Genomic DNA, 22,617 nt, shown 5'->3' with positions numbered 1-22,617 from the left:
TATGGCAAGTGACATGTTTTTTTGTCTCCTAGGCAGTTTCCTCCTATGGTATTCAATTCTGAGATCAAGTTGGAAGTGCATAACTTATCCAACCCCATGACTTAACTTTGAAATTTATTCATCAAAACCTGAAACCAAATTGTTTGCGCACTGCTCAGCTCATTCTTTTACAGAGAAATCCGCAAATTCTTAAAACAGCAAAATAATCTAATGGCAATAATTAATCTTCAAGGAGAGTTCACTGCAAAAGTTTTCATTTAACACATTTATTCATACATGAATTTGAAGACAGTAACATTTTGCAATTTGGACTAATCCAAGGTGAACCACTTTTGTTTTAGTAATGTAAAGCAGTCCTGTTTGGAAACAGCAATGAGTCATGTAAAAGTAATTTTGTTTGAAAATATTTTAAATGGTGGGTTTTGTATTAAACAAACTTAAAAATACAGTAACTTTTTTAATGTTCCAGTGACAACCGGTCATTTCGCTCCCTCTATCATTTACTGTCCCATTTGATCTTGGTCCCGCAGTTACTTTTGAACATTTGGATAACATTCTTCCCACTTTCTCCCCTAGACACAATCTATGATCACTGTGTAACATCAACTGCAAAAGGAAGCCCTAGATCAGAAAACAAATGATATTATTTGAGCCTGTTGAAATTTGATGAGCCATTTAAGGTTAAACCATTTTGTTTGAAACCAGTTAGAACTGTAGCAAATATCTTTCCACCTCAGCTTCTATGCTGGGAGGGGGGAAAAGGACAAATAGAATCCACTACACCTAAAGTAGTTTATTTTCAGGATCTTGTCCTTAAAAATTTCTGCTCAAGCCATTTCATCACAGATGAATGGAATCAATATGTTCACTTGACATGTTCAAAAAAATCCTATTGCATAGTCTAACGATCTGTTTTAATATTTAGGTATATTGCTACAGTAAAGAATACTAAAATCATGAAAAATATCACCCAAATATGGAGACATGAAACAATAGTACAGAATACACAAAGCATACCACACACCACTGGTGCATACAACAGTCTCAGGAATTGAATTTTCTATAGAAAACTACAATAGGATGGAAGGTAGAATTTAAGGCCGATGCTACACTTGAGTTATAAAATTTTATTACTTTCATTGCCTCCTCCCTTCAATGCACGAGAGAAATGAGGTTTATTTTAACTTTCTACTGGGGAGGTATACTAATTGATGTGTCTATTTCCATCCCACTGTTACCTCAGTGTACAAACAAAATTTGTTGGGTGTGTTAGCTGAATTTAAATTATACCAAGGAAAAAAGCAAAATAAACTTTGCATCTCAAAGAAAGTGTCCTTACGATCAATTTTAGAAACGACAAAATAAAAGGCTGTAGCTCAACAAGTGCATTGCAAGTCTCATCAAAATTAAAATATACGTGACAAAACTACATAGTCCTTGAAGAATAAATTCACTTTTGATTGTTCCATCAAGCTGCAAATTTTGTTGTGGTTGGACATTCCTCTTTCCTTAGCGTTTTAAGTTCTTAAAAAGCTTACATTTTTCAGCACACAAATAGGTCTATAAAAAGTGCACTACTAACTACCCATCCCCTCAAAATTTAAACAGATTTGTGCGCAAAAAAAGGCTTTGTTCACCAGAATACCAAATGGGTATACACTGCCACAACTGCATTCATTCTTATTCTGCAAAACTGCCCTTATTCCCAAACTGGAAGAGTCTGGAATTATAAAATAGAACCCCATTAAAAGGAAAACCTCCATAAGATAGGAAGATTGAAGAAGAGTTTGGTATATATGTACACTAAAAATATATATTTAAATTACTTCCAATATTGGCCAAATTTTTCACCACTGTCAAGTAGGTTATCCAGTCCAAACACATGACCAACATCTGCACATCTTCATAATTCCTAGTTACCACTATTATACCCCACAATTTACATATTACAACACAAGCAGCAGCTGTTCAAAGCAACACACTTCAAATTTGTGTACAGCAAGCATCAGTTAAAAATACAAACTGCACTGGATGATCAGGGTATGTTTGACCATCATTTGCTGTTTATGTGGCACAGCATAAAGTAGCTATAAATTCTCAACTTTATAGGTAAATTTTAAAACCGCTATGATATATACATCTGTGCATTGAACCCGCAACAGACTTATGACATCATTGTGTACATATATATATCTGACATGAACTCAGGTTTATGGAAGGTCTCCCCAGTTACACCTCTTCAGCTGAGCATTTTCCCTCACTTCATCAAAAGTGTAGCTCTTAATAACTTTGCCATTCTTGAAAACTGTATGCAGCAGATCCTGTAAATACAGAACATTTAAAAGTCAGATACAACTAGAACCGATTGCAAGAAAATAATAATGCTGCCTTTCTAACCATGGATCAACTCAAGTTATGAATTGGCAGACACAAGCTGGTAATGTACAAATTGCTATGTGGCTGAATTTTAAGGAAGGATACACACTTCAATCAACTATTCCTGATAGACCTCACTAGCATTCCATCTTATTTTGGATTTACACTTTCATACTAAAATCATTTTTTAACATGCAACACAAACATTACATCATTCTTGCATATACCTACCCCTTCATTAGATCTTACTTGTTCTTGGGATGTGAGTGATACTGTCATGGCCACATTTAAATCAGCCACCCTTAGTTGCTGAGAAGATGGCAGAGGGCAGTTTCCTTGAACTGCTGCACTCCTTGTGGTGATTATGCTCCGACAATTGTGTAGGGAATTGCAGGACATTGACTAAGCAATGAAGGAATGGCATGTTCAAGTCCGATGTGCGACTTGGAAGGTGATGTTCCAGAGACATTGCTGCTCGTTCTTCCTTCTCATACCGCGTTCATCATCCCATCTTTTCTAAGCTAATTCAGCATCAACAATTCATCATGCCCCTCCCAACATTTCTTTGTAAGCTACTAGCTTGTCACTTCTACGACCTTGCGTATAATTTCCCTCCACTCTTCCAGAATGTTTAGGTACTTAGCATACTACAGACATAAATAGTAAGTATTTCAACTAGAGTGCATAAGCAGTACCTCTCAGGGAAAGGAACTGTAACGACGTTAACATAGTTACTGTAATGTTGGGAGAATAAAAAACTACTCTGCCACTCAAACAGGTAAGCAGAATGGCAAAATATTAATGTAGATTTATTTATCCAGAATCAGATGGAGTTTAAGATAAATTTCCTACTGCCCATTTACTAGTATTTTATCAATTTTGCAATAGTAATTATTAGTTCTGCTTGAAGGGGCAAATTGGATAGAGATCTTCACAAGCATAATGTCTGCTTGAAACCTTTTGCAAAAGCAGAAGGTTGTTTCCCAAAAGGGCAAGAACTACTCAATGGTGGTTACAAGTACCCTGTGCTTGAAATGGTGCAACACATGATCACTGAATACATCTACTAAAACAATATACAACCATGGAAGGGTCAAGCCACTGGGAAGCTACAACGTTTGTCAGAAAAGTGTGAAAGGAAAACGTCAGAATCGGGGGAATTTATAATGGGGAACAAAGAAATGGCTGACCAACTAAATACATATTTTGGTTCTGTCTTCACAAAGGAGGACACAAATAACCTCCCAGAAATGCCAGGGAACATAGGGTCTGATGAAAGGGTGGAACTGAAAGAAATCAGTATCTGTAGGGAAATGGTGTTAGGAAAATTGATGGGACTGAAGATCTACATCCCAGGGTACTTAAGGAAGTGGCCCTAGAGATAGTAGATGCATTGCTGGTCATCTTCCAGAAAACTCAATAGACTCTGGAACAGTACCTATGGATTGGAGGGTAGCTAATGTTACCCCACTATTCAAAAAAGGAGGCAGGGAAAAAGCAGGGAATTATAGACCGGTAAGCCTGACATCGGTAGTGGGGAAAATGCTAGAGTCCATTATAAAAGATGTAATAGCAGAGCACTTGGAAAGCAGTGACAGGATTGGACAAAGTCAACATGGATTTACAAAAGGTAAATCATGCAATCATGCTTGACTAATCTACTGGAATTTTTTGAGGATGTAACTGGTAAAATAGATAAGGGAGAACCAGTGGATGTGGTGTATTTGGACTTTCAGAAGGCTTTCGATAAGGTCCCACATAAGAGATTAGCATGTAAAGTTAAAGCATATGGGATTGGGGGCAAGGTATTGACTTGGATAGAGAACTGGTTGGCGGACAGAAAGCAAAGAGTTGGAATAAACGGGTCATTTTCCGAGTGGCAGGCAGTGACTAGTGGGGTACCGCAAGGATCGGTCCTAGGACCCCAGCTGTTCACAATATATATTAATGATCTGGACGAGGGAATTGGATGTAATATCTCCAAATTTGCAGACGACACAAAGCTGGGTGGGAGGGTAAGCTGTGAGGAGGAGGTCATGAAACTCCAGTACGATTTGGACAGGTTAGGTGATTGGGCAGAAACATGGCAAATGCACTATAATGTGGATAAATGTGAGGTTATCCACTTTGGTGGCAAAAACAGGAAGGCAGATTATTTGAATGGCAATAGATTGGGAGAAGGGGAAGTGCAAAGAGACCTGGGTGTTCTTGTGCATCAGTCACTGAAGGTAAGCATGCAGGTGCAGCAGGCGGTTAAGGAGGCAAATGGAATGTTGGCCTTTGTAGCAAGAGGGTTCGAGTACAGGAACAAGGAGGTCTTGCTACAGTTGTACAGGGCCTTGGTGAGACCGCACCTTGAGTATTGTGTGCAGTTTTGGTCGCCTTACCTGAGGAAGGATGTTCTTGCCATGGAAGGAGTGCAGCGAAGATTCACCAGGCTGATACCTGGGATGGCAGGAATGACATGAGGAGAGATTGTGTCGATTGGGCTTATACTCACTGGAGTTTAGAAGATTGAGAGGGGATCTCATCGAAACCTATAAAATTCTGTCAGGCCTGGACAGACTAATGCTGGAAGGATGTTCCTGATGGTCGGGGAGTCCAGAACCAGGGGTCATAGTCTAAGGATAAGGGGTAGGCCATTTAGGACTGAAATGAGGAGGAATTTCTTCACCCAGAGAGTGGTGAACCTGTGGAATTCTCTGCCAGAGGGCGGTGGAGGCCAGTTCATTAAATATATTCAAGAAAGAGTTGGATATATTTCTTAAGGGTTAAGGGATCAAGGGATATGGGGAGAAGGCAAGGACAGGGTACTGAATTTGGATGATCAGCCATGATCTCATTGAATGGCGGAGCAGGCTCGAAGGGCCTACTCCTGCTCCTATCTTCTATGTTTCCCACCATTTTGCTGCGCCCATATGAAGCACCAGTCCTTTCCCACTCCTCATCCTAACCCTCCAACTGCTGAGCCTTCCGAACATTTCCCCCTCATCCTACTAATTCCCATTCCTGTTGCTTCCTCACCTGCGAAAGGTCTTGCTCTGTTCCAGCTTGCCCCAACTCAACAGGCAAATGGAAAATTGCCTGCTGAGACCCATGACCATTCCCACTTGGATGTGCACACATTCTTGCTGACTTGCCCAGTCCTGCGCATATTGCTATTCCTCCCTCAGCCAGTCCCATAGCTTTACTGTTTTTGCTGGCAATCTGGGGCCTCAGCTTCTCAGATATATTAATGACTTGGATTAATGGATTATATATCCAAGTATGCAGATGACACTATATTAGGAGGCTCAGTAAGTGGTACAGATGGGCAGATGACACAGACCAAGTGAGTGGGCAAAACTATGAGATTTGGGGTGGGGGGGAAAGGAGGTGTGCGAGGACATCCACTTTGGATCCGAGAAATACAAATTGGAATATTTTCTTAATGGTGAGAGACAAGAAGCTGTGGAGGAGTAAAGGGATTTAGGTATCCAAGTGTACAGATCACTAAAAGCTAGTGCACAGGTAGAAAAAGTAATCAAAATGGAATATTGGCCTTTACCTCAAGGGGGTTGGATGCTTCAGTTGTACAGGGCTTTGGTCAGACCCATCTAGGGTACTGCATTCAGCTTTGGGCACCGAACCTCAGGAATATGTTGGTCTTGGAGGGGGTGCTGCTCAGATTCACCAGAATGATACCAGAGTTTAAACTTGGTTTATATTTCCTTGAATTTAGATGGTTAAGCTGATCTGCTCAAGCTCTTTAAAATGATATGAGATTTTATAAGGTAGATAAAGAAACTTTGATGGGGGAAATTGAGAACAAAGGGGCATAATCTTAAAATTAGATCTAGGCCATTTAAGAGTTAAATCAAGAAGCACTTGCACAAAGGGTAGTGGAAACCTGAAATTTCTTTCTCCCCCCTCCCACCCCCTGCCCCAACCACACCACCAGAAGGCCGTGGATGATGAGTTAATTGAAATTTTAAGACTGATCAATAGAATTTGGGTAGGGAAGGTATTAAGGTGTAAATAGAGTTGAGGTACAGATCAGCCATGATCTAATTGAATGGCCGATTAGGCTTGAGGGGCCCATGTTCCTATATATTTTTGAAGTGCTTATATGTGCTTTAAAACTCAGCACCAGTTTAGCAAATAGAAGCAGTACGGAGTGTAGATAGACAAGGGAGCAAGGGCATGCGGGCAGCAAGAAGACCAAGATTCTCATTTCAGGATGCTGTGGAGAAGACAGTGAATCGGGGGCATAGAATTGCACTGGGGTAAATAGGGCAATCTCATAGGAGGGTCAAGGAGAATTATGGCACGACGACAATAGAGGAGTGGACACATTAGTGAGGACAGCAGATACAGTCATGGAGAGGGAAGGGGCAAGGATAAAAGTTGGGTGGCATACACTAGGGATGCCGAATGGTGTGGGGGGGGGGGGGGGGGGGGTCTGGTGGCACATCAGGGAGGATACTACATGGTGAAACAGGGAAGGGTTGAATGGAAATATATGCCCTCCAACCCCTCTGTCACTAATTCATCAACCACCCAAGATATTCAGTTTATCCTCAAAATATTTAGAATCTCCCCATAACCTTCCCTGTTTCAATAAAGAAAAATAATTGAGCCTTTCGTTCTTGCAATGCAACCTTCACTGTACCCTTTCCATGACTCCAATCTCTTTCCTGTAATCAGGTGCCCCAAGCTACTGGCAATATTTGAAATGCCGTATAAGTAATGTTATAACTTCCTTGCTTTTGCATTCAATGCCCCATTATATAAAAATGCAGAATCTCATTTGCCTTTTTTGTTCCTGGTCTTTTCTACCTGCACTCTCACCTGTAAAGATCTATGTATCTGCCTCCTGGCTCTCGGTTCCTCCATTCTGTTAATAATCTTGGTGGAATTTATTTATTTTAAACTACTTTGCTCCCACTGCCCCCCCCCCCCCACAAAAAGAGTACTAATTCACATTTCTCTGCATAAAACTGCATCTGCAATCTATTTGCCCACTCTAACCTAAGCCCTCCTGCGTTCTTCCTCACACTTCACCATATCCCTTGATCTGATACCAGCCATATCTTGTGCCTATATTCAAACCATTTAACAAAAAGGGCCACATAATGACCAATCTGAATATTCTCCCTCATAACAGAAAATGCTGGAAATACTCAGCAAATACCCTCCGTCATTGACCTGAAACGTTAACATTGTTTCTCTCGTCACAGATGATGCCTGACCTGCTGAGTATTTCCAGCATTTTCTGTTTTTATTTCAGATTTCCAGCATCTGCAGTGTTTTGCTTCCCTCTTATGTGTCTTAATTTTTGCAATAACTAGTGTTACCTCAAAGCATCTACTTAAAATTCACTCATACATGCACTGCATAACCTTTATCTATACACTGTTGGAGAAAAGCTTTCTGTGTTTACATGGCCAGTGGCTTACAAAGAATCATTTGGTTGGTATATTATTTTGAGGACAATCTATGAAGTTGATGGTAACACCTTGTGATACAGTTCAAGTTTCAGACTGATTGATAAATTCCACATTAAGGATTTCTTTAAAGCAACAGAAATCCAGGATACAACATTGGACTGGATTAAAAAGTTACAAGAAAATAGAAAACAACACTCATGAGTGGTATAACATCAGACTCGGGAGGCAAAAAGTAGAATCCCACGGATGTCAATGCTTGGATTTGTTTCTTCTAATCTACTTAATGTGACCTAGATACCATGGTTAATTCAGCTTTCCATGTTGTTTGGAAGTAGATAAAAAAAAATACAAAATTACTTACAGGACTATTTTCTTCAAGCTCTCCTTTACCCTCTTCAAGTGTAACATAATTCCCCGAAGGAGTACAGTGCAAAGACAGACGGCCTTTCTTAGATCGCTTGTTTGGATCCATAACTGGATCTTTGAAAACATTCATCTAAAAATGAGAAAGGTTTATTCACAGGTATGCTAAAGTACTGTTGATAACTTGAACCAGAAAGCAGTTACTGCAGTATACTGAAATACCTATACAAAAATTAGGAAGGCAAATGGAATGTTGGCCTTTATTTCAAGGGGGATAGAGTATAAAAGTAGGGAAATTTTGCTACAACTGTACAGGGCGCTGGTGAGACCACACCTAGAGTATTGCACACAGTTTTGGTCCCCTTATTTAAGGAGGGATATACTTGCATTGGAGGTAGTTCAGAGAAGGTTCACTAGGTTAATTCCTGGGATGGAAGGGTAGTCTTATGAGGAAAAGTTGAGCAGGTTGGGCCTATACTCATTGGAGTTCAGAAGAATGAGAGGTGATCTTATTGAAACATAAGATTCTGAGGGGACTTGACAGGGTAGATGCTGAGAGGATGTTTCCCCTCATGGGGGAATCTAGAACGAGGGGGCATAGTCTCAGAATAAGAGGTCGTCCATTTAAGATGGAGATGAGGAGGAATTTCTTGAGGGTCGTGAATCTTTGGAATTCTTTTCCCCAGAGAGCTGTGGAAGCGGAGTCATTGAATACATTCAAGGCTGAGATAGAGAGATTTTAGAGCAACAGGGGAGTCAAGGGTTATGGGGAGCAGGCAGGAAAGTGGAATTGAGGCCAAAATCGGATCAGCCATGATCTCATTAAATGGCGGAACAGGTTCGAGGGACCGAATGACCTACTCCTGGCTCCTATTTCTTATGTTCTTAAAAACCTGACTCAAAGTTATGTTTATGGTACTAAGCCACAAGGATCAGCAAGGTTCCAGGTTCATAACGCTTATCCAATGACCACCACTGGAAAGCACGTGTGGATCAAATAGTCCAACACTCACCACCTGCTCACACTTAGGCAAGGTAGTGTAGGGAGGCTGCATCATCACACTCCAGCAAAAGAGTTAACAGTAGGAGAAAACAGTTGTAGCTGTGGAGCACAACACTGATCCCATAATGTATTATCAGACACCTCAAAGTAACCCCACTGTCCTTCCAGCCTGTGAGGCAACCAATTTAGTTTACTGCAGACAATTATCTAGTCTACTTGTATGGACTGAACTACCAAAATAAATCAGATCAGCAGCTCGATGATTTTTTCACTTGTCCCATAATAGGAATAATTGTTTACCACAACCAATGTGCATTGCAAATCTGACTTGCTACACAGCATTATTATTCAAAGTACAGGAAACTTTGTGATATCCGGCACCGACCTGTTGCCATTCCCTCAAAACTGCCGGACAAACCAGCACTAATGTTGAAACATACGGAGATTTTGAGCTCCGTATCTGGCAACAAACCCTGTTGCTTAACAACAGCTTCTAAACAGTCGGCCGTACTCTCTGCAGCGTCTCTGTAGCTTAGCAACAGCTTCAGCAAGACCTTGCAGAGCTTGACTGTTGAGAAAAAAGCAACAAAAAGAAAAAAAACTAACGAAACGGCTCCTGATTTTTGCCGGTGGCTCGAGCTTGCCGGACATTTAGCCTCCGGATAACAAAGTTTCCTGTAGTTATCTGGATTGCAAGGATTAGAATACCATAAACAAATGCAACCTACATATCAGACTAAATGCCGATCTTAATACATTGTTACCAAAGCTGCACTATATTGTACAGCAGTTACTCACCAATGATCTGATTAGAAATATGGGAAACCGTGCATAAATTCTGGACATTACTTTCCTTCCATGTTTAACTCCAAAAGCACTATTGCCCCCTTTTAAAATCTTCAAATTAACTTTTGAAAATCCCTGCAATTTTCTTAAAGGACAAAGTTTGTTTACTTGCATATGTGACTCAATTGCTGAAAGGACTTGTATTTATATAGTGCCTTTCACAACCTAAGGACATCAAAAGTACTTCATTGGCTGTAAAGCACTTTGGGAAGTCCAGTCCCTGTTGTAATGTGGGGAAATGCAACAGCCAATTTGCACACAAGGTCAGAGTTCATAAATTCTTTTAAAAAGGGAATTAGTTGCTTCAAAGAGGAATACTAAAGGACATGGAATGTGAGCAAGAGAGTGGGTTTAGATTAGGCAACTGAGGAAAAAAAATTAGCAGACTTGATGTTTCTGTGTGGTTACATGCTCTAGTTACACCGTTAAAGCTTGTTCAGCAGAATTGAGTAAAATTAATTCCAAAGTTTTATGCTCCACTGTTAAAAGTAGGAGAATGGACATTTAGTGAACTCAGAATTCAAAGGTTATGTATAGTGCAAATGATCAGAATGAGCATTAATCATGCTGTCATCGTCTTATAATATTCAGTAGAGCAGTGCAAAGCTGTTTATAACTGATCAGCTGGGGAGTCGATTCATAGCCTGGATATACAGCCAAATGTATGGATATTAAGCCCAAAGTAATTTCTCTACCTAAACAACAATGCACGAAGAGTGTCACTAGACCTATAAATGTGTAAAATACAGCCCAACAACTTTACATAGCAAACATACCCCAAGGCCATTGGTTACGACATAACTGCACTTAAAGCAACAATTCAGAAGATCTCTCGTCATCTTTTGCAGCAAAGCTCCACCAGATCCAAAGGCAATGTTCTCAATGCTCCATTTGTGCTCTTTCATTCCTTGTACAATCTGAAAAACAATGCATGCTACTTTTAGGCATTTACAGATGGTACACTATAATACCTATTGATGAGGACGGCCATTCAGCTCATCTTAATTCATCCATTATAAATCTGCGCTACCACCATAACTGCATCCAGTTGATTCTTAAAGGTTCCAGTATTTTTGCTTTCACCACTGTAGTCAGAAGTCCATTCCAAGTTAATCACTAGTGTGAAGAACCTTCTGATATCAGTCCTTAAGTTACTTTTATTAGTTTGAATCTTTTTTTTTTTTTTTTTTAAATATCCGTTCCTGGGATTTGGGTGTCGCTGGCAATGCCAGCATTTATTGTCCATCCCCAATTGCCCTCGAGAAGGTGGTGGTGAGCCGCCTTCTTGAACCGCTGCAGTCCGTGTGGCGAAGGTACTCCCAGTGCCGTTAGGGAGGGAGCTCCAGGATTTTGACCCAGCAACGATGAAGGAATGGCGATATATTTCCAAGTCAAGATCATGTGCAACTTGGAAGTGATGGTGTTCGCATGCACCTGCTGCCCTTGTCCTACTAGGTGGAGGGAGTGAATGTTTAAGGTGGTGGATGGGGTGCCAATCAAGTGGGCCGCTTTGTCCTGGATGGTGTCGAGCTTCTTGAGTGTTGTTGGAGTTGCACCCATCCAGGCAAGTGGAGAGTATTCCATCACACTCCTGACTTGTGCCTTGTAGATGGTGGAAAGGCTTTGGGGAGTCAGGTGGCAAGACATTCTCCACAGAATACCAAGTTCTCTGACCTGCTTTGGTAGCCACAGTATATTTTTCTGGTCAATTGTGACCCCCCCCAAGGATGTTAATGGTGGATGATTCTACGATGGTAATGCCGTTGAATGTCAAGGGGCAGTAGTTAGACTCTCTTGTTGAAGATAGTCATTGCCTGGTACTTGCGTGGCACGAATGTTACTTGCCACTTATCATCCCAAGCCCGAATGTTGTCCAGGTCTTGCTGCATGCGGGCATGAACTGCCTCATTATCTGAGGAATTGCAAATGGAACTGAACACACTGTCCCATTGTCCTATTCCCACTGTTTAATTTTAAGGTAGTATTCTGGATTAACTTTTTCCATATGATTTACTGTTCATACTTGAAATAAGCCACGTGTCTCATCTCCGCAATGCTTCCAGCACTTAAAATGGCTCCCTTGTTTCACCAACCACCAGAACTGGACAGTCTGCCAAGATGTAAACTATAGTTTGATCTATATTTCCTTTGATTTGTCGTCTCCTGTTTTGGCTATGTAGTTCTATTGGTTTGTTCCCATTTCATGCTTTAAAAAAATTGCCAAAGAAATCACTTTGGCTAAATAAGAACAAAATTCAAAACTGCTGCCAACAGAGAATGTGTTAAACTAAATGTAGGTATATATAAATACTATAAAATGTACAAGGGCTAGTTAAAGACCATTACAACAGTCTTTGCTAGCCTATACTAGCTCCCAGCACCATCAACGCCTCAAGTTTAAAATTCTCATCAAGTTTAAATTCCTCAATAGTCTCAACTCCCCATCGCTGTATCCGCCAGCACTAATACCCCACCCAACAAATTCACCGTTCCGCTGACTCTGGTGCGCCATCTCTTCACAGAAACAGAAACCCCACAGTGCAGATAGAGGCCATTTCGGCCCATCGAGCCTGCACCGACACATATCCCACCCGATCCCCGTAACCCCACGTATTTAATCCCCACTATAAGGGTCAATTTATCATAGCCAATCAACCTAACCCGCACATCTTTGGACTGTGGGAGGAAACTGGAGCACCCGGAGGAAACCCACGCAAACACGGGGAGAATGTGCAAACTCCACACAGTCACCTGAGGCCGGATTCGAACCCGGGTCCCTGGCGCTGTGAGGCAACAGTGCTAACCACTATGCCACCGTGCTGCTCTCTTGTCCCACCATTGGCAGTTGTGCATTCAGCGATGTAGCCCCAGGTGCTTGCGATTCTCTGCCTAAACCCCTCCAACCTCTCCTCAAAATCACCTCTGACCAAGCTTACACCATCTGCTTTGGTGTGAAATAGAAGTTGTTGCAGTATACTTAGCTTTGAATGGTTATCTTTCGATCATGTAAATAGTTTCTGTAAAAACCCAGCCATTAGTGTCTTGAAAAATCTGGATAGTAACATCTGGTGCTAGCAATTGCTTTGCCATTTGATGTGCACTTTTACCTCTTGCAGAGTGTTGATATCCACGCCATCTCCCTGAATAATCCTCAAATAAGGAGGAAGCACTTTATAACCTTTACAGTTATCAGTTGGTGGAAATTTCCTTCCAAGGATCTCAAGAACCTGTTGGTCAGACAATTGACATTGATAATTCAGCAGCTGACAATCAAAGATCAATTATTGAATGAGTTATTTCAAGCTCAACCATAGCGTGAAACTGCTTCTTACAGAACAGTGAATTCATTTCTAAGTCTATAGTTGTTTTGTCCTTCTCCCCAGTCGAATTTGAACTAGACCTACCACTAAAGTGGGTCTGGAACATATCAGTGCAATTGCAGGGGGAGGGGGGGGGGGGGGGGGGGGATTTAGTTACATAAATTGACATCCCTGCATCAAATCCAGCACAGAGTAAGATGATTCAAAACTTTTATATCTGTTGGCTCTAAAGGTCATATTCTTGGGCAATCTAAATCCAGGTCAGAGTGGGCATAGGACAATGCAAAATTGCCCCTAATTTAGTTCCTATTCCAATCTCACTTCAAGAAACTTTACTAAAGGCTTTCTATCCTAGGAATTTCCAACATCCACTGGCCTCCTTAATTTAAAAAAAATCAAGATGGTTGGCGAGGCAGAATTTGCTCCTTCTGGCTCCCAGTTATTAGGCTATTTTTATACATGTAATCTTCCAACTTTGTTCCTCATGATAGATTCCATTATTTTGCCCGTTACAAACACTTCTGTAGTTGTCTGGTTTGTTTTATCATCTTTCCTGAAAATGTGTAGCACGTTGGTTTGTTTCAAAACCAGAAGACTTCCCCTTCATTTATTGACTTCCTCATGATGACTGTCAGTACTTAATAGTTTTCATCCCTAGTCTCAGCATGCGTCAAGACAAGACGTGACATTTTGGGTGCATCCCCTTCAGAATTCTGATGAAGGGTACACTTAATGTGTCAATTTTTATTTCCTCTTTACATGTGTATTTCCAACATTTGGAGTAATTCCTTTTTAAATCTCTAGTCTCACATGGTATACTCGTGTATACAGAATTTGTCCACATGGATTTATTGGCTACAGCTCTTAAGTTGGTCTAGGAAATCCTTGAAAGTAATATCAGTCATTTGGTCTCACTGTATAGCTGTTTAAGATTTGTACAAGTTTGGAAAGAAATGAACAGTATGTCAATCTGATTCTGTTTAAAAAGTTTAGTGGGAGGTGCTTTGTTTAGAGTACTCCAATCTCAGCCTGAAGAAAATATGGTAACATGCATATTGTTACTAGTCAGTAAACAGTCTCAGCAGTTTCATATGTGCACAGTAATGATTTCCTTTCATTCTCAGTCCCAGAGCATCTCCAGCAACATCCTGCATAAACAAACCTCCACTAACTTTAGCATTCAACTTCAGGTGCAATTGGAACCAATCGAATAGTTGGAAGAACCTAGCCAGCCTGAGCCACTGAAGACCCGGTGAAATTCTTAGAAATGTAATTTATAGTTAATATTTAGTATTTATTTTCCAAGCATCATGTACAAATTATATTTTATTTCACCATTTCAATTCCTATGCAAATATATTCAATTTGCACTTTCACAATTTTTTTAATGGGCCAGAAATTCGTGAACGGGGCTTGCCGCGCGTGCAAGGTCCCGATTTGCACTTACCCGACGTGCCTGCCGATTACCTCCAGGGACGCCTGGAATTCCATTTTGAATCTGAAGAATCCCGGGCAGCGTTTGACGTCACGCCGCCCAGGAGTGCAGCCAGCGCGAAGCCTGGAGCGCGCTGTGCAACTGAGACACGCCCCTTGAGGTCTCAGTTTAACAGGACACGCCCCCAATGTTTCTGCCAAGCTGCTAAGCATTTTTACATGCAAAGCAGCAGTTTAAATAGGTTTTTGGAAGTTTTTTGAAGCTTTTGGTAACTTTTATAAACTTTTAAAAACGTTTACATTATTTTGAAGAATCTGAAGTAGTTTTAAACAGAATTAAAGCAATTTAAAGACTTTTAAAAGCCCTAAAAGATTTTTTTTAATTCCATTTATTTATTTAGCAATGTCGTCGTCATACGTGTCTTCACACTGTTCCCTTTGGGGAACTGTATGAAGTGGTGGAAGGATTTATGGCCATGATTAACGCTCATTCCGTGACCGTAACCATCTTTGAACCAGCCATTAGGGCGGTTAGTCCTATGGCGGGAGGGTTTTACGGGCTCCCACAAGCTATACAAGGAGGGGGGGGCCACCCACACCCACGGACGCAAATATCCCACTGGATGTCAACCCAGAATTTAGAGCCGGAGCTCCGACTCCACTTGCCGGGACTGTCTGGAGCGGAGTTCGAAACCCTACCCTGATCTGGCCCAGCGGCGTGGATCCTACCGCTATGCCAAAGGCCCAATCCGATTAGCAACGTGAAATGGCTGGAATGAGCACAATTCACAGCATTAAAAGAACTCACAATTGAACTGATGATGACCTCAGCAATCTCCTCGAGGAGGTGGAGGCGCAGCGCCTGCTCATCATTGGTAATGAGAAGTCAAAGGCGCCGCAAAAAGGTCAGATGATAGCTTGGTCTTTCAAGTGGCAGCATAGGGCTCCAGTCACGGGGAGGGAAAAGGCGCAGGAAACGTATGGGTGTCACCTTTTGTGTGGAGTGGGCCTTTTGCGTAGCAGTAAGCATCCCCGCCGCTGGGCCAGAAGGAGTAGGGTTTCGAACCCCACTCCAGACAGTCCCGGCAAGTGGAGTCGGAGCTCCAACTATAAATTCTGGGTGGACATCCAGCGGGATACTTGCGTCCGTGGGTGCCCCCCCCTCAGATGGGTTGTGGGAGCCCGTAAAACCCTCACGCCATAGGGCTAACCACCCTAATGGCTGGTTCAAAGATGGTTACGGTCACGTAATGAGCGTTAATCACAGCCATAAATCCTTCCACCACTTCATACAGTTCCCGAAAGGGAACAGTGTGAGGATATGTACGACGATGACCTCTTGCGCAATGCACCTCCTTGGACCCTCAGTCGCAGATGCGAGGGGGCAAATCGTGCAATTGTTAAATTTTTCATTATTGACATGTAAAATGTTGGCCCAGTAATTCCCTTCCAAATGCGCGAGTACGATCGGGGTACTTACGCGTCTGGCCGGAGGAAATGCCGGTTTTCAGCATGCACAGTGCATGTGGGGAAAACCGGCATTTCCTGTCCTCTGAACGAAGGGGTTCAGAGGCAGAACGCGTGCGACTGCACAGGCAGCGCTAGTGCGCAGTAAAATTCGCCGTTTTCATTCATGCTTTCAGTGAGGTCAAGTCCTTACAACTTACACATGAAAAAAGCATGGGTACAGTTGCTCCGGAGGAAGATATTTCTTATCGTGGAGCTTCTGAAAGTATGTATGTCTGTATATATTCCTTTGCGTGTTATGTATATATTCCTTTACTTGTGTATGAATGTATTATTTAATTATGACTTTCAGAGAAAGTAACTTATTGGAAAATCATAATTAAAAACATACATTCATACACATAAGTAAAGGAATATAAAACATACATACATATACGTAAAGGAATATATGCGGACATACATACATAATTACTTATTACTGATGAAAAGTTTCTTTCTTAAAAGTGCTGGAAATGTTACATTACTCATTTTAGAACACTCATTTTCACATTCAATTCACACAGCCACAATTGCTCCTTCTACCTACCGTTCTGAAAACCCGTTTAAAAAAAAAAAAAATTTAAACTTTAAAACTTACTTAAAATTTCTTAAAATAACTTCCCTCCCTTTCCCAAACAAAAATATTGCCTTTCAGAAGCTCCACGATAAAATATATCTTCCTCCGCAGCCTTGGAACAACTTTACACATGCTTTTTTCAAGTGCAACTTGTAAGGACTTACCCTCACTGAATCCATGAATAAAATCTACGAAGTTCACTGCGCAAGCGCTGCCTGTGCAGTCACACGCGCTGTGCCTCTGCACCCCTTCGTTCCGAGGTCTGGAAATGCCGGCATTCCCCGCATGCGCTGTGCATGCTGAATGCCGGCATTTCCAACGGCCAGATGCGCGAGTACCCAGACCGTACTCACGCATTTGGTCACGAATTTCTGGCCCATTATACATTAATACTTCTGCAGCACAGTCTTACAGATGAGATATTCAAAATAACATACCTCTAAACTAGGAACTATGTTCTAAGAGGAGATAAACAGGTTACCTGCAAAACTGTATCAAGTGGATTTCCTGAATCCGGCCGAATAATGAGTGGAGCTTCAGCACTCCTTGCTACTATCAAACTTCTCAAGTCCTCACCCCAGATTTTTTCACAAGCATTATATATGTCATAACTGTCACTGACAATTGATACAGGCACAGTGGAAAACTTCTTCATTATGTGTTCAAAGGCATCTTTTTCTGAGTCTTTTCCCCATGCTGTAATGGTACTGCTCACAGAAAAGAAAGAGAAACCATTCAAGAAGCAGTCCAAATGACAGACTGGCATAATGGTAAAGAAACCCTCAGTTCAAGATTTATTAAGCTTTATCAGAATTAAGTCAAAAAGATAAACTCCTCAAAACTATAATGCACGGGAACAAGTAATTTTAAGCAATTTCAGTGACTCTGCTATTTTCAGCTCTTCAGAACATATACATACATACCACAGGAAACTTTGCAAGATCAAGTTTACGTTCTTAAGAGGGAACAAGACAGCAAAGGAGCCAATAATAAAAGCAGGTGTTATCAAAATTCAAACTTCTGTAAGATGAATTAAGGACTGAAAACAGTTTAAGAATCCAGAGGGATTTATTTATTTTAAAAAGTCCCAGGCAGTCTGTCCTGCAAATAGCAAATGACAGAAGTGAATGTGGTCAAGATGACAATTTCCTGGACAGATACTAATCACAACAATACTCTGAATAAATGTATCATATCTGGACTTTTTTTTAATAAATTAAAGATATAAACAAACACTTGTATGACAATATTCTCAGAAATAAGAATTGTAAATCTCAAAAAGGCAGAGTTAAGAATTCCTCTACTCGAGAAGTAAAGTTTTCTATTAGAACATAAATGAGAATTCTAAACAGGAGACTTATAAATCATTAGTTTAAAAAAAAAATTATAATGGAATGAGGTTTGGTTAAAATGTGAGTAGTGTTTAAATATTCAATTGATGAGGCGGGGGGTCCACAAATGATCATAATGTTCACTTTGAAAGATGATGAACCAAATTAGGTTTAAGGCAACAGATCAACATCCTCACGTAGTAAGTAGTTTCAAAATTGAATTTCAAATACTTTGCAAAGATTTCCTCATAGCATTGAGAGAGAAATTTACCGCCTTGCAATTGGGAAGCAACATTCAAAAATGTTAAATTATGAAAGTGCTTGCCTGTGTTCTGCTGCTGGTACTGAAAAGCCTGGCACAGGGTCCTTCGTTCCATAATACTTCTTGATTACCGTGATTCCTGCAACTGTGTCTGTTCCTTTGAAGTTTACTAGATGAGAAGATGCCCCTATTCCTGCCGTCTAAAAGAGATCTTTTATTGTGACATGTGGATGACTAAATTGAACTGTACAAAATTTAGCCATGGTTTTGGAATATTTACATACTCAAAAGTAACAATTCTCAGCACAGCGTAACTTTTTATAGGAACTATTTACTTTTAATTAGGTAAATTTAGTTTTTTTTTTAGAAAGTCCTCATACGTCATGGTCATGTGGTCTTTCCAACATTAGCAAAGTGGATGATCATAATTTCCCACAAGATTCTGACCCCAACCATGCATCTCTTTACAGGAAACAACACACATGCCCAACTGCTCATAGTATATTAACTCCAGAGCAATGTGAACACAGGACTGCGACTAAGTCACCAATTCACTGTCTTAAGCAGAGAATGGTAAATAGAAAGAGGTTTTGTGAACTCAAGACCTCAAATGTTACGTTAATCTGGCTGACATCCTAACCTAGCCATCATGCTTATTCAGTTAAACTTCTACTGGAAAAACATGTGATAGTTGCACAAAGTCCTCACCTCTTGTGATGAAACTCCTCTGTAGCCAAAATCATGTAGCTTGTACTCCAGACCATTTAAATTACCAGCAGTCTGCAACAAGTACTTGGCCAAAATTTTCTTCTGTTCTCTGGAATTGGTAGCCACAGAGATGGGATACCAAGTTTGAACAAGGCTAGTCTGGAAACCAAAAAAGGGAAATGCAATGTCAGCGCTATTTCCAAAAGACTATATTCTTTCCACATCCAAGCCACAGCGAGATTAAGGGACAATTGCATAAAATTGAACGATGACTGAACATCCCGAAAATATTTATTTACTCCCAAAGAAGCAAAAAGTGCATACACACCTCAACCCAGTTAGTCAGCCAATAGCACGCCGGATCTGTATTTTCAACCGTAAAGAGAACATTTCCCCGCGGTATGACACTTCCTTCAGGAACAGCCTTTATTTCTATTGGAAGGTGACCATCATGTTTCTAAAATGGAGAATCAAAATCCAAAAGCAACAATGTGTCAGCATTTCTGTAATGCAAGATTCATTTACAATTTAGCAAAAAGCTGTAATTTTCATGTGTTATGAAAAATTGGTGAAACCCAAATATGGAAAAAAAAAATACCCAAATTCTCTCTCCCATAAGCCACGTACACTTTGCCCCATCAAGGGCATCACCCCACTTACTGATCAAAGGAAGGCAAATAACCAAAAGTAAAACTTTCAAGATAAAGTTCTGAAATTTCTATCAACACTCAATGGTGAAGAAAAAACCACAAGGTACAAAAACCTCAGAGTCTATTCTATTCCGAGAAGAGGTACTGTGTTTAATAGCCCCATTCCACAGAATATTCGATTTGTCTAGATCTTTAAAACATCATTTTGTTTTTGGGGGGGGGGGGGGGGGGGAAGGAGAGAGCGCGCGAGCGCGCGAGAGAGAGAGAGCGAGAGCGAGAGAGCGATGAGCGCGAGAGAGCGAGGCGCGCGAGAGCGAGCGCGCGAGAGCGAGCGCGCGAGAGCTGAGCGCGAGAGAGCGAGCGCGAGAGAGCGAGCGCGAGAGAGCGAGCGCGAGAGAGCGAGCGCGAGAGAGCGAGCGCGAGAGAGCGAGCGCGAGAGAGCGAGAGCGAGCGCGAGAGAGCGAGCGCGAGAGAGCGAGCGCGAGAGAGCGAGAGCGATGAGAGCGAGCGCGAGAGAGCGAGCGCGAGAGAGCGAGCGCGAGGAGAGCGAGCGCGAGAGAGCGAGCGCGAGAGAGCGAGCGCGAGAGAGCGAGCGCGAGAGAGCGAGCGCGAGAGAGCGAGCGCGAGAGAGCGAGCGCTGAGAGAGCGAGCGCGAGAGAGGAGCGCGAGAGGAGAGCGCGAGAGAGCGAGCGCGAGAGAGAGAGAGCGAGAGAGAGAGAGAGAGAGAGCGCGCGAGAGAGAGAGCGCGAGAGAGAGAGCGCGAGAGAGCGCGAGAGAGAGAGCGCGAGAGAGAGAGCGCGAGAGAGAGAGAGCGAGAGCGAGAGAGCGAGAGCGAGAGCGAGAGCGCGAGAGAGAGAGCGCGAGAGCGAGAGCGCGAGAGAGAGAGCGAGAGCGCGAGAGCGAGAGCGCGAGCGCGAGCGCGAGAGCGAGAGCGCGGAGAGAGAGAGCGCGAGAGAGAGAGCGCGAGAGAGAGCGCGAGAGAGAGAGCGCGAGAGAGAAGAGCGCGAGAGAGAGAGCGCGAGAGAGAGAGCGCGAGAGAGAGAGCGCGAGAGAGAGAGGAGAGCGCGCGAGAGAGCGCGCGCGAGAGAGAAGAGCGCGAGAGAGAGAGCGCGCGAGAGAGAGAGCGCGAGAGAGAGAGCGCGAGAGAGAGAGCGCGAGAGAGAGAGCGCGAGAGAGAGAGCGCGAGAGAGAGAGCGCGAGAGAGAGAGCGCGAGAGAGAGCGCGAGAGAGAGAGCGCGAGAGAGAGAGCGCGAGAGAGAGAGCGCGAGAGAGAGAGCGCGAGAGAGAGAGCGCGAGAGAGAGAGCGCGAGAGAGAGAGCGCGAGAGAGAGAGCGCGAGAGAGAGAGCGCGAGAGAGAGAGCGCGAGAGAGAGAGCGCGAGAGAGAGAGCGCGAGAGAGAGAGCGCGAGAGAGAGAGCGCGAGAGAGAGCGCGAGAGAGAGCGCGAGAGAGAGAGCGCGAGAGAGAGAGCGCGAGAGAGAGAGCGCGAGAGAGAGAGAGCGCGAGAGAGAGAGCGCGCGAGAGAGAGAGAGCGCGAGAGAGCGAGCGCGAGAGAGAGCGAGCGCGAGAGAGAGCGAGCGCGAGAGAGAGCGAGCGCCAGCGCGAGAGAGAGAGAGCGCGCGAGCGAGAGAGAGAGAGAGAGCGCGCGAGCGAGAGAGAGAGAGCTCGAGAGAGGAGAGAGAGAGAGAGCGCGAGAGAGAGAGAGAGAGAGAGAGCGCGCGAGCGAGAGAGAGAGAGGAGCGCGCGAGAGAGAGAGCGCGAGAGAGAGAGAGAGAGCGCGAGAGAGAGAGAGCGCGAGAGAGCGAGCGCGAGAGAGAGCGAGCGCGAGAGAGAGCGAGCGCGAGAGAGAGCGAGCGCGCGAGCGCGAGAGAGAGAGAGCGCGCGAGCGAGAGAGAGAGAGAGCTGCGCGAGCGAGAGAGAGAGAGAGCGCGCTGAGCGAGAGAGAGAGAGAGAGCGCCGAGCGAGAGAGAGAGAGAGAGCGCGCGCGAGCGAGAGAGAGAGAGAGAGAGAGAGAGCGCGCGAGAGCGAGAGAGAGAGAGAGCGCGCGAGCGAGAGAGAGAGAGAGCGCGCGAGCGAGAGAGAGAGAGAGCGCGCGAGAGAGAGAGAGAGCGCGAGAGAGAGAGAGAGAGAGAGCGCGAGAGAGAGAGAGAGAGAGAGCGCGAGAGAGAGAGAGCGCGAGAGAGAGAGAGCGCGAGAGAGAGCGAGAGAGCGCGCGAGAGAGAGAGAGAGACGCGAGAGAGAGAGAGCGCGAGAGAGAGAGTGCGCGAGAGAGAGAGAGAGAGAGAGCGCGAGAGAGAGAGAGCGCGAGAGAGAGAGAGCGCGAGAGAGAGAGAGCGAGAGAGAGAGCGCGAGAGCGCGAGAGAGAGGAGCGCGAGAGAGAGCGAGCGCGAAGAGAGAGCGAGCGCGAGAGAGAGAGAGCGCGCTGAGCGAGAGAGAGAGAGAGAGCCGCGAGCGCGAGAGAGAGAGCGCGAGAGAGCGCGAGAGAGAGCGCGAGAGAGAGCGCAGAGAGAGAGCGCGAGCGAGAGAGAGAGAGAGCGCGCGAGCGAGAGAGAGAGAGCGCGCGAGCGAGAGAGAGAGAGAGCGCGCGAGCGAGAGAGAGAGAGAGCGCGCGAGCGAGAGAGAGAGAGAGCCGCTGCGCGAGAGAGAGAGCGCGAGAGAGAGAGAGAGAGCGCGAGAGAGAGAGAGAGCGAGAGAGAGAGAGCGAGAGAGTGAGAGCGCGAGAGAGAGAGAGCGCGAGAGAGAGAGAGCGCGAGAGAGAGGAGAGCGCGAGAGAGAGAGAGCGCGAGAGAGAGAGAGCGCGAGAGAGAGAGAGGC

General features: G+C 43.7%; 1 protein-coding gene across 1 annotated transcript in view; it reads right to left on the bottom strand.

The window, feature by feature from the left end:
• Window positions 1-250: 250 nt before the first annotated feature.
• nampt1 (nicotinamide phosphoribosyltransferase 1) overlaps window positions 251-22,617 on the bottom strand; it is a 48,025-nt gene continuing 25,658 nt past the window's right edge. Inside the window, exons 4-11 of the mRNA XM_086008721.1 lie at window positions 19,484-19,612; window positions 19,156-19,314; window positions 18,511-18,647; window positions 17,336-17,561; window positions 13,125-13,244; window positions 10,794-10,934; window positions 8,167-8,301; window positions 251-2,321 (exon numbers count right to left, since the gene is read on the bottom strand). Coding sequence (XP_085864847.1) covers window positions 2,211-2,321; window positions 8,167-8,301; window positions 10,794-10,934; window positions 13,125-13,244; window positions 17,336-17,561; window positions 18,511-18,647; window positions 19,156-19,314; window positions 19,484-19,612 — 1,158 coding nt within the window. The 3' untranslated portion in view covers window positions 251-2,210. The remainder of the gene's footprint in view (window positions 2,322-8,166; window positions 8,302-10,793; window positions 10,935-13,124; window positions 13,245-17,335; window positions 17,562-18,510; window positions 18,648-19,155; window positions 19,315-19,483; window positions 19,613-22,617) is intronic.

This window comes from Somniosus microcephalus, chromosome 16, assembly GCF_052327205.1.
Source record: "Somniosus microcephalus isolate GS21.2 chromosome 16, FLI_Smic_1.0, whole genome shotgun sequence".
In the NCBI taxonomy this organism is placed as follows: Eukaryota; Metazoa; Chordata; class Chondrichthyes; order Squaliformes; family Somniosidae; genus Somniosus; species Somniosus microcephalus.
Note: the sequence above shows the minus strand (reverse complement) of the source record. Positions and strands in the feature narration are given on the sequence as shown.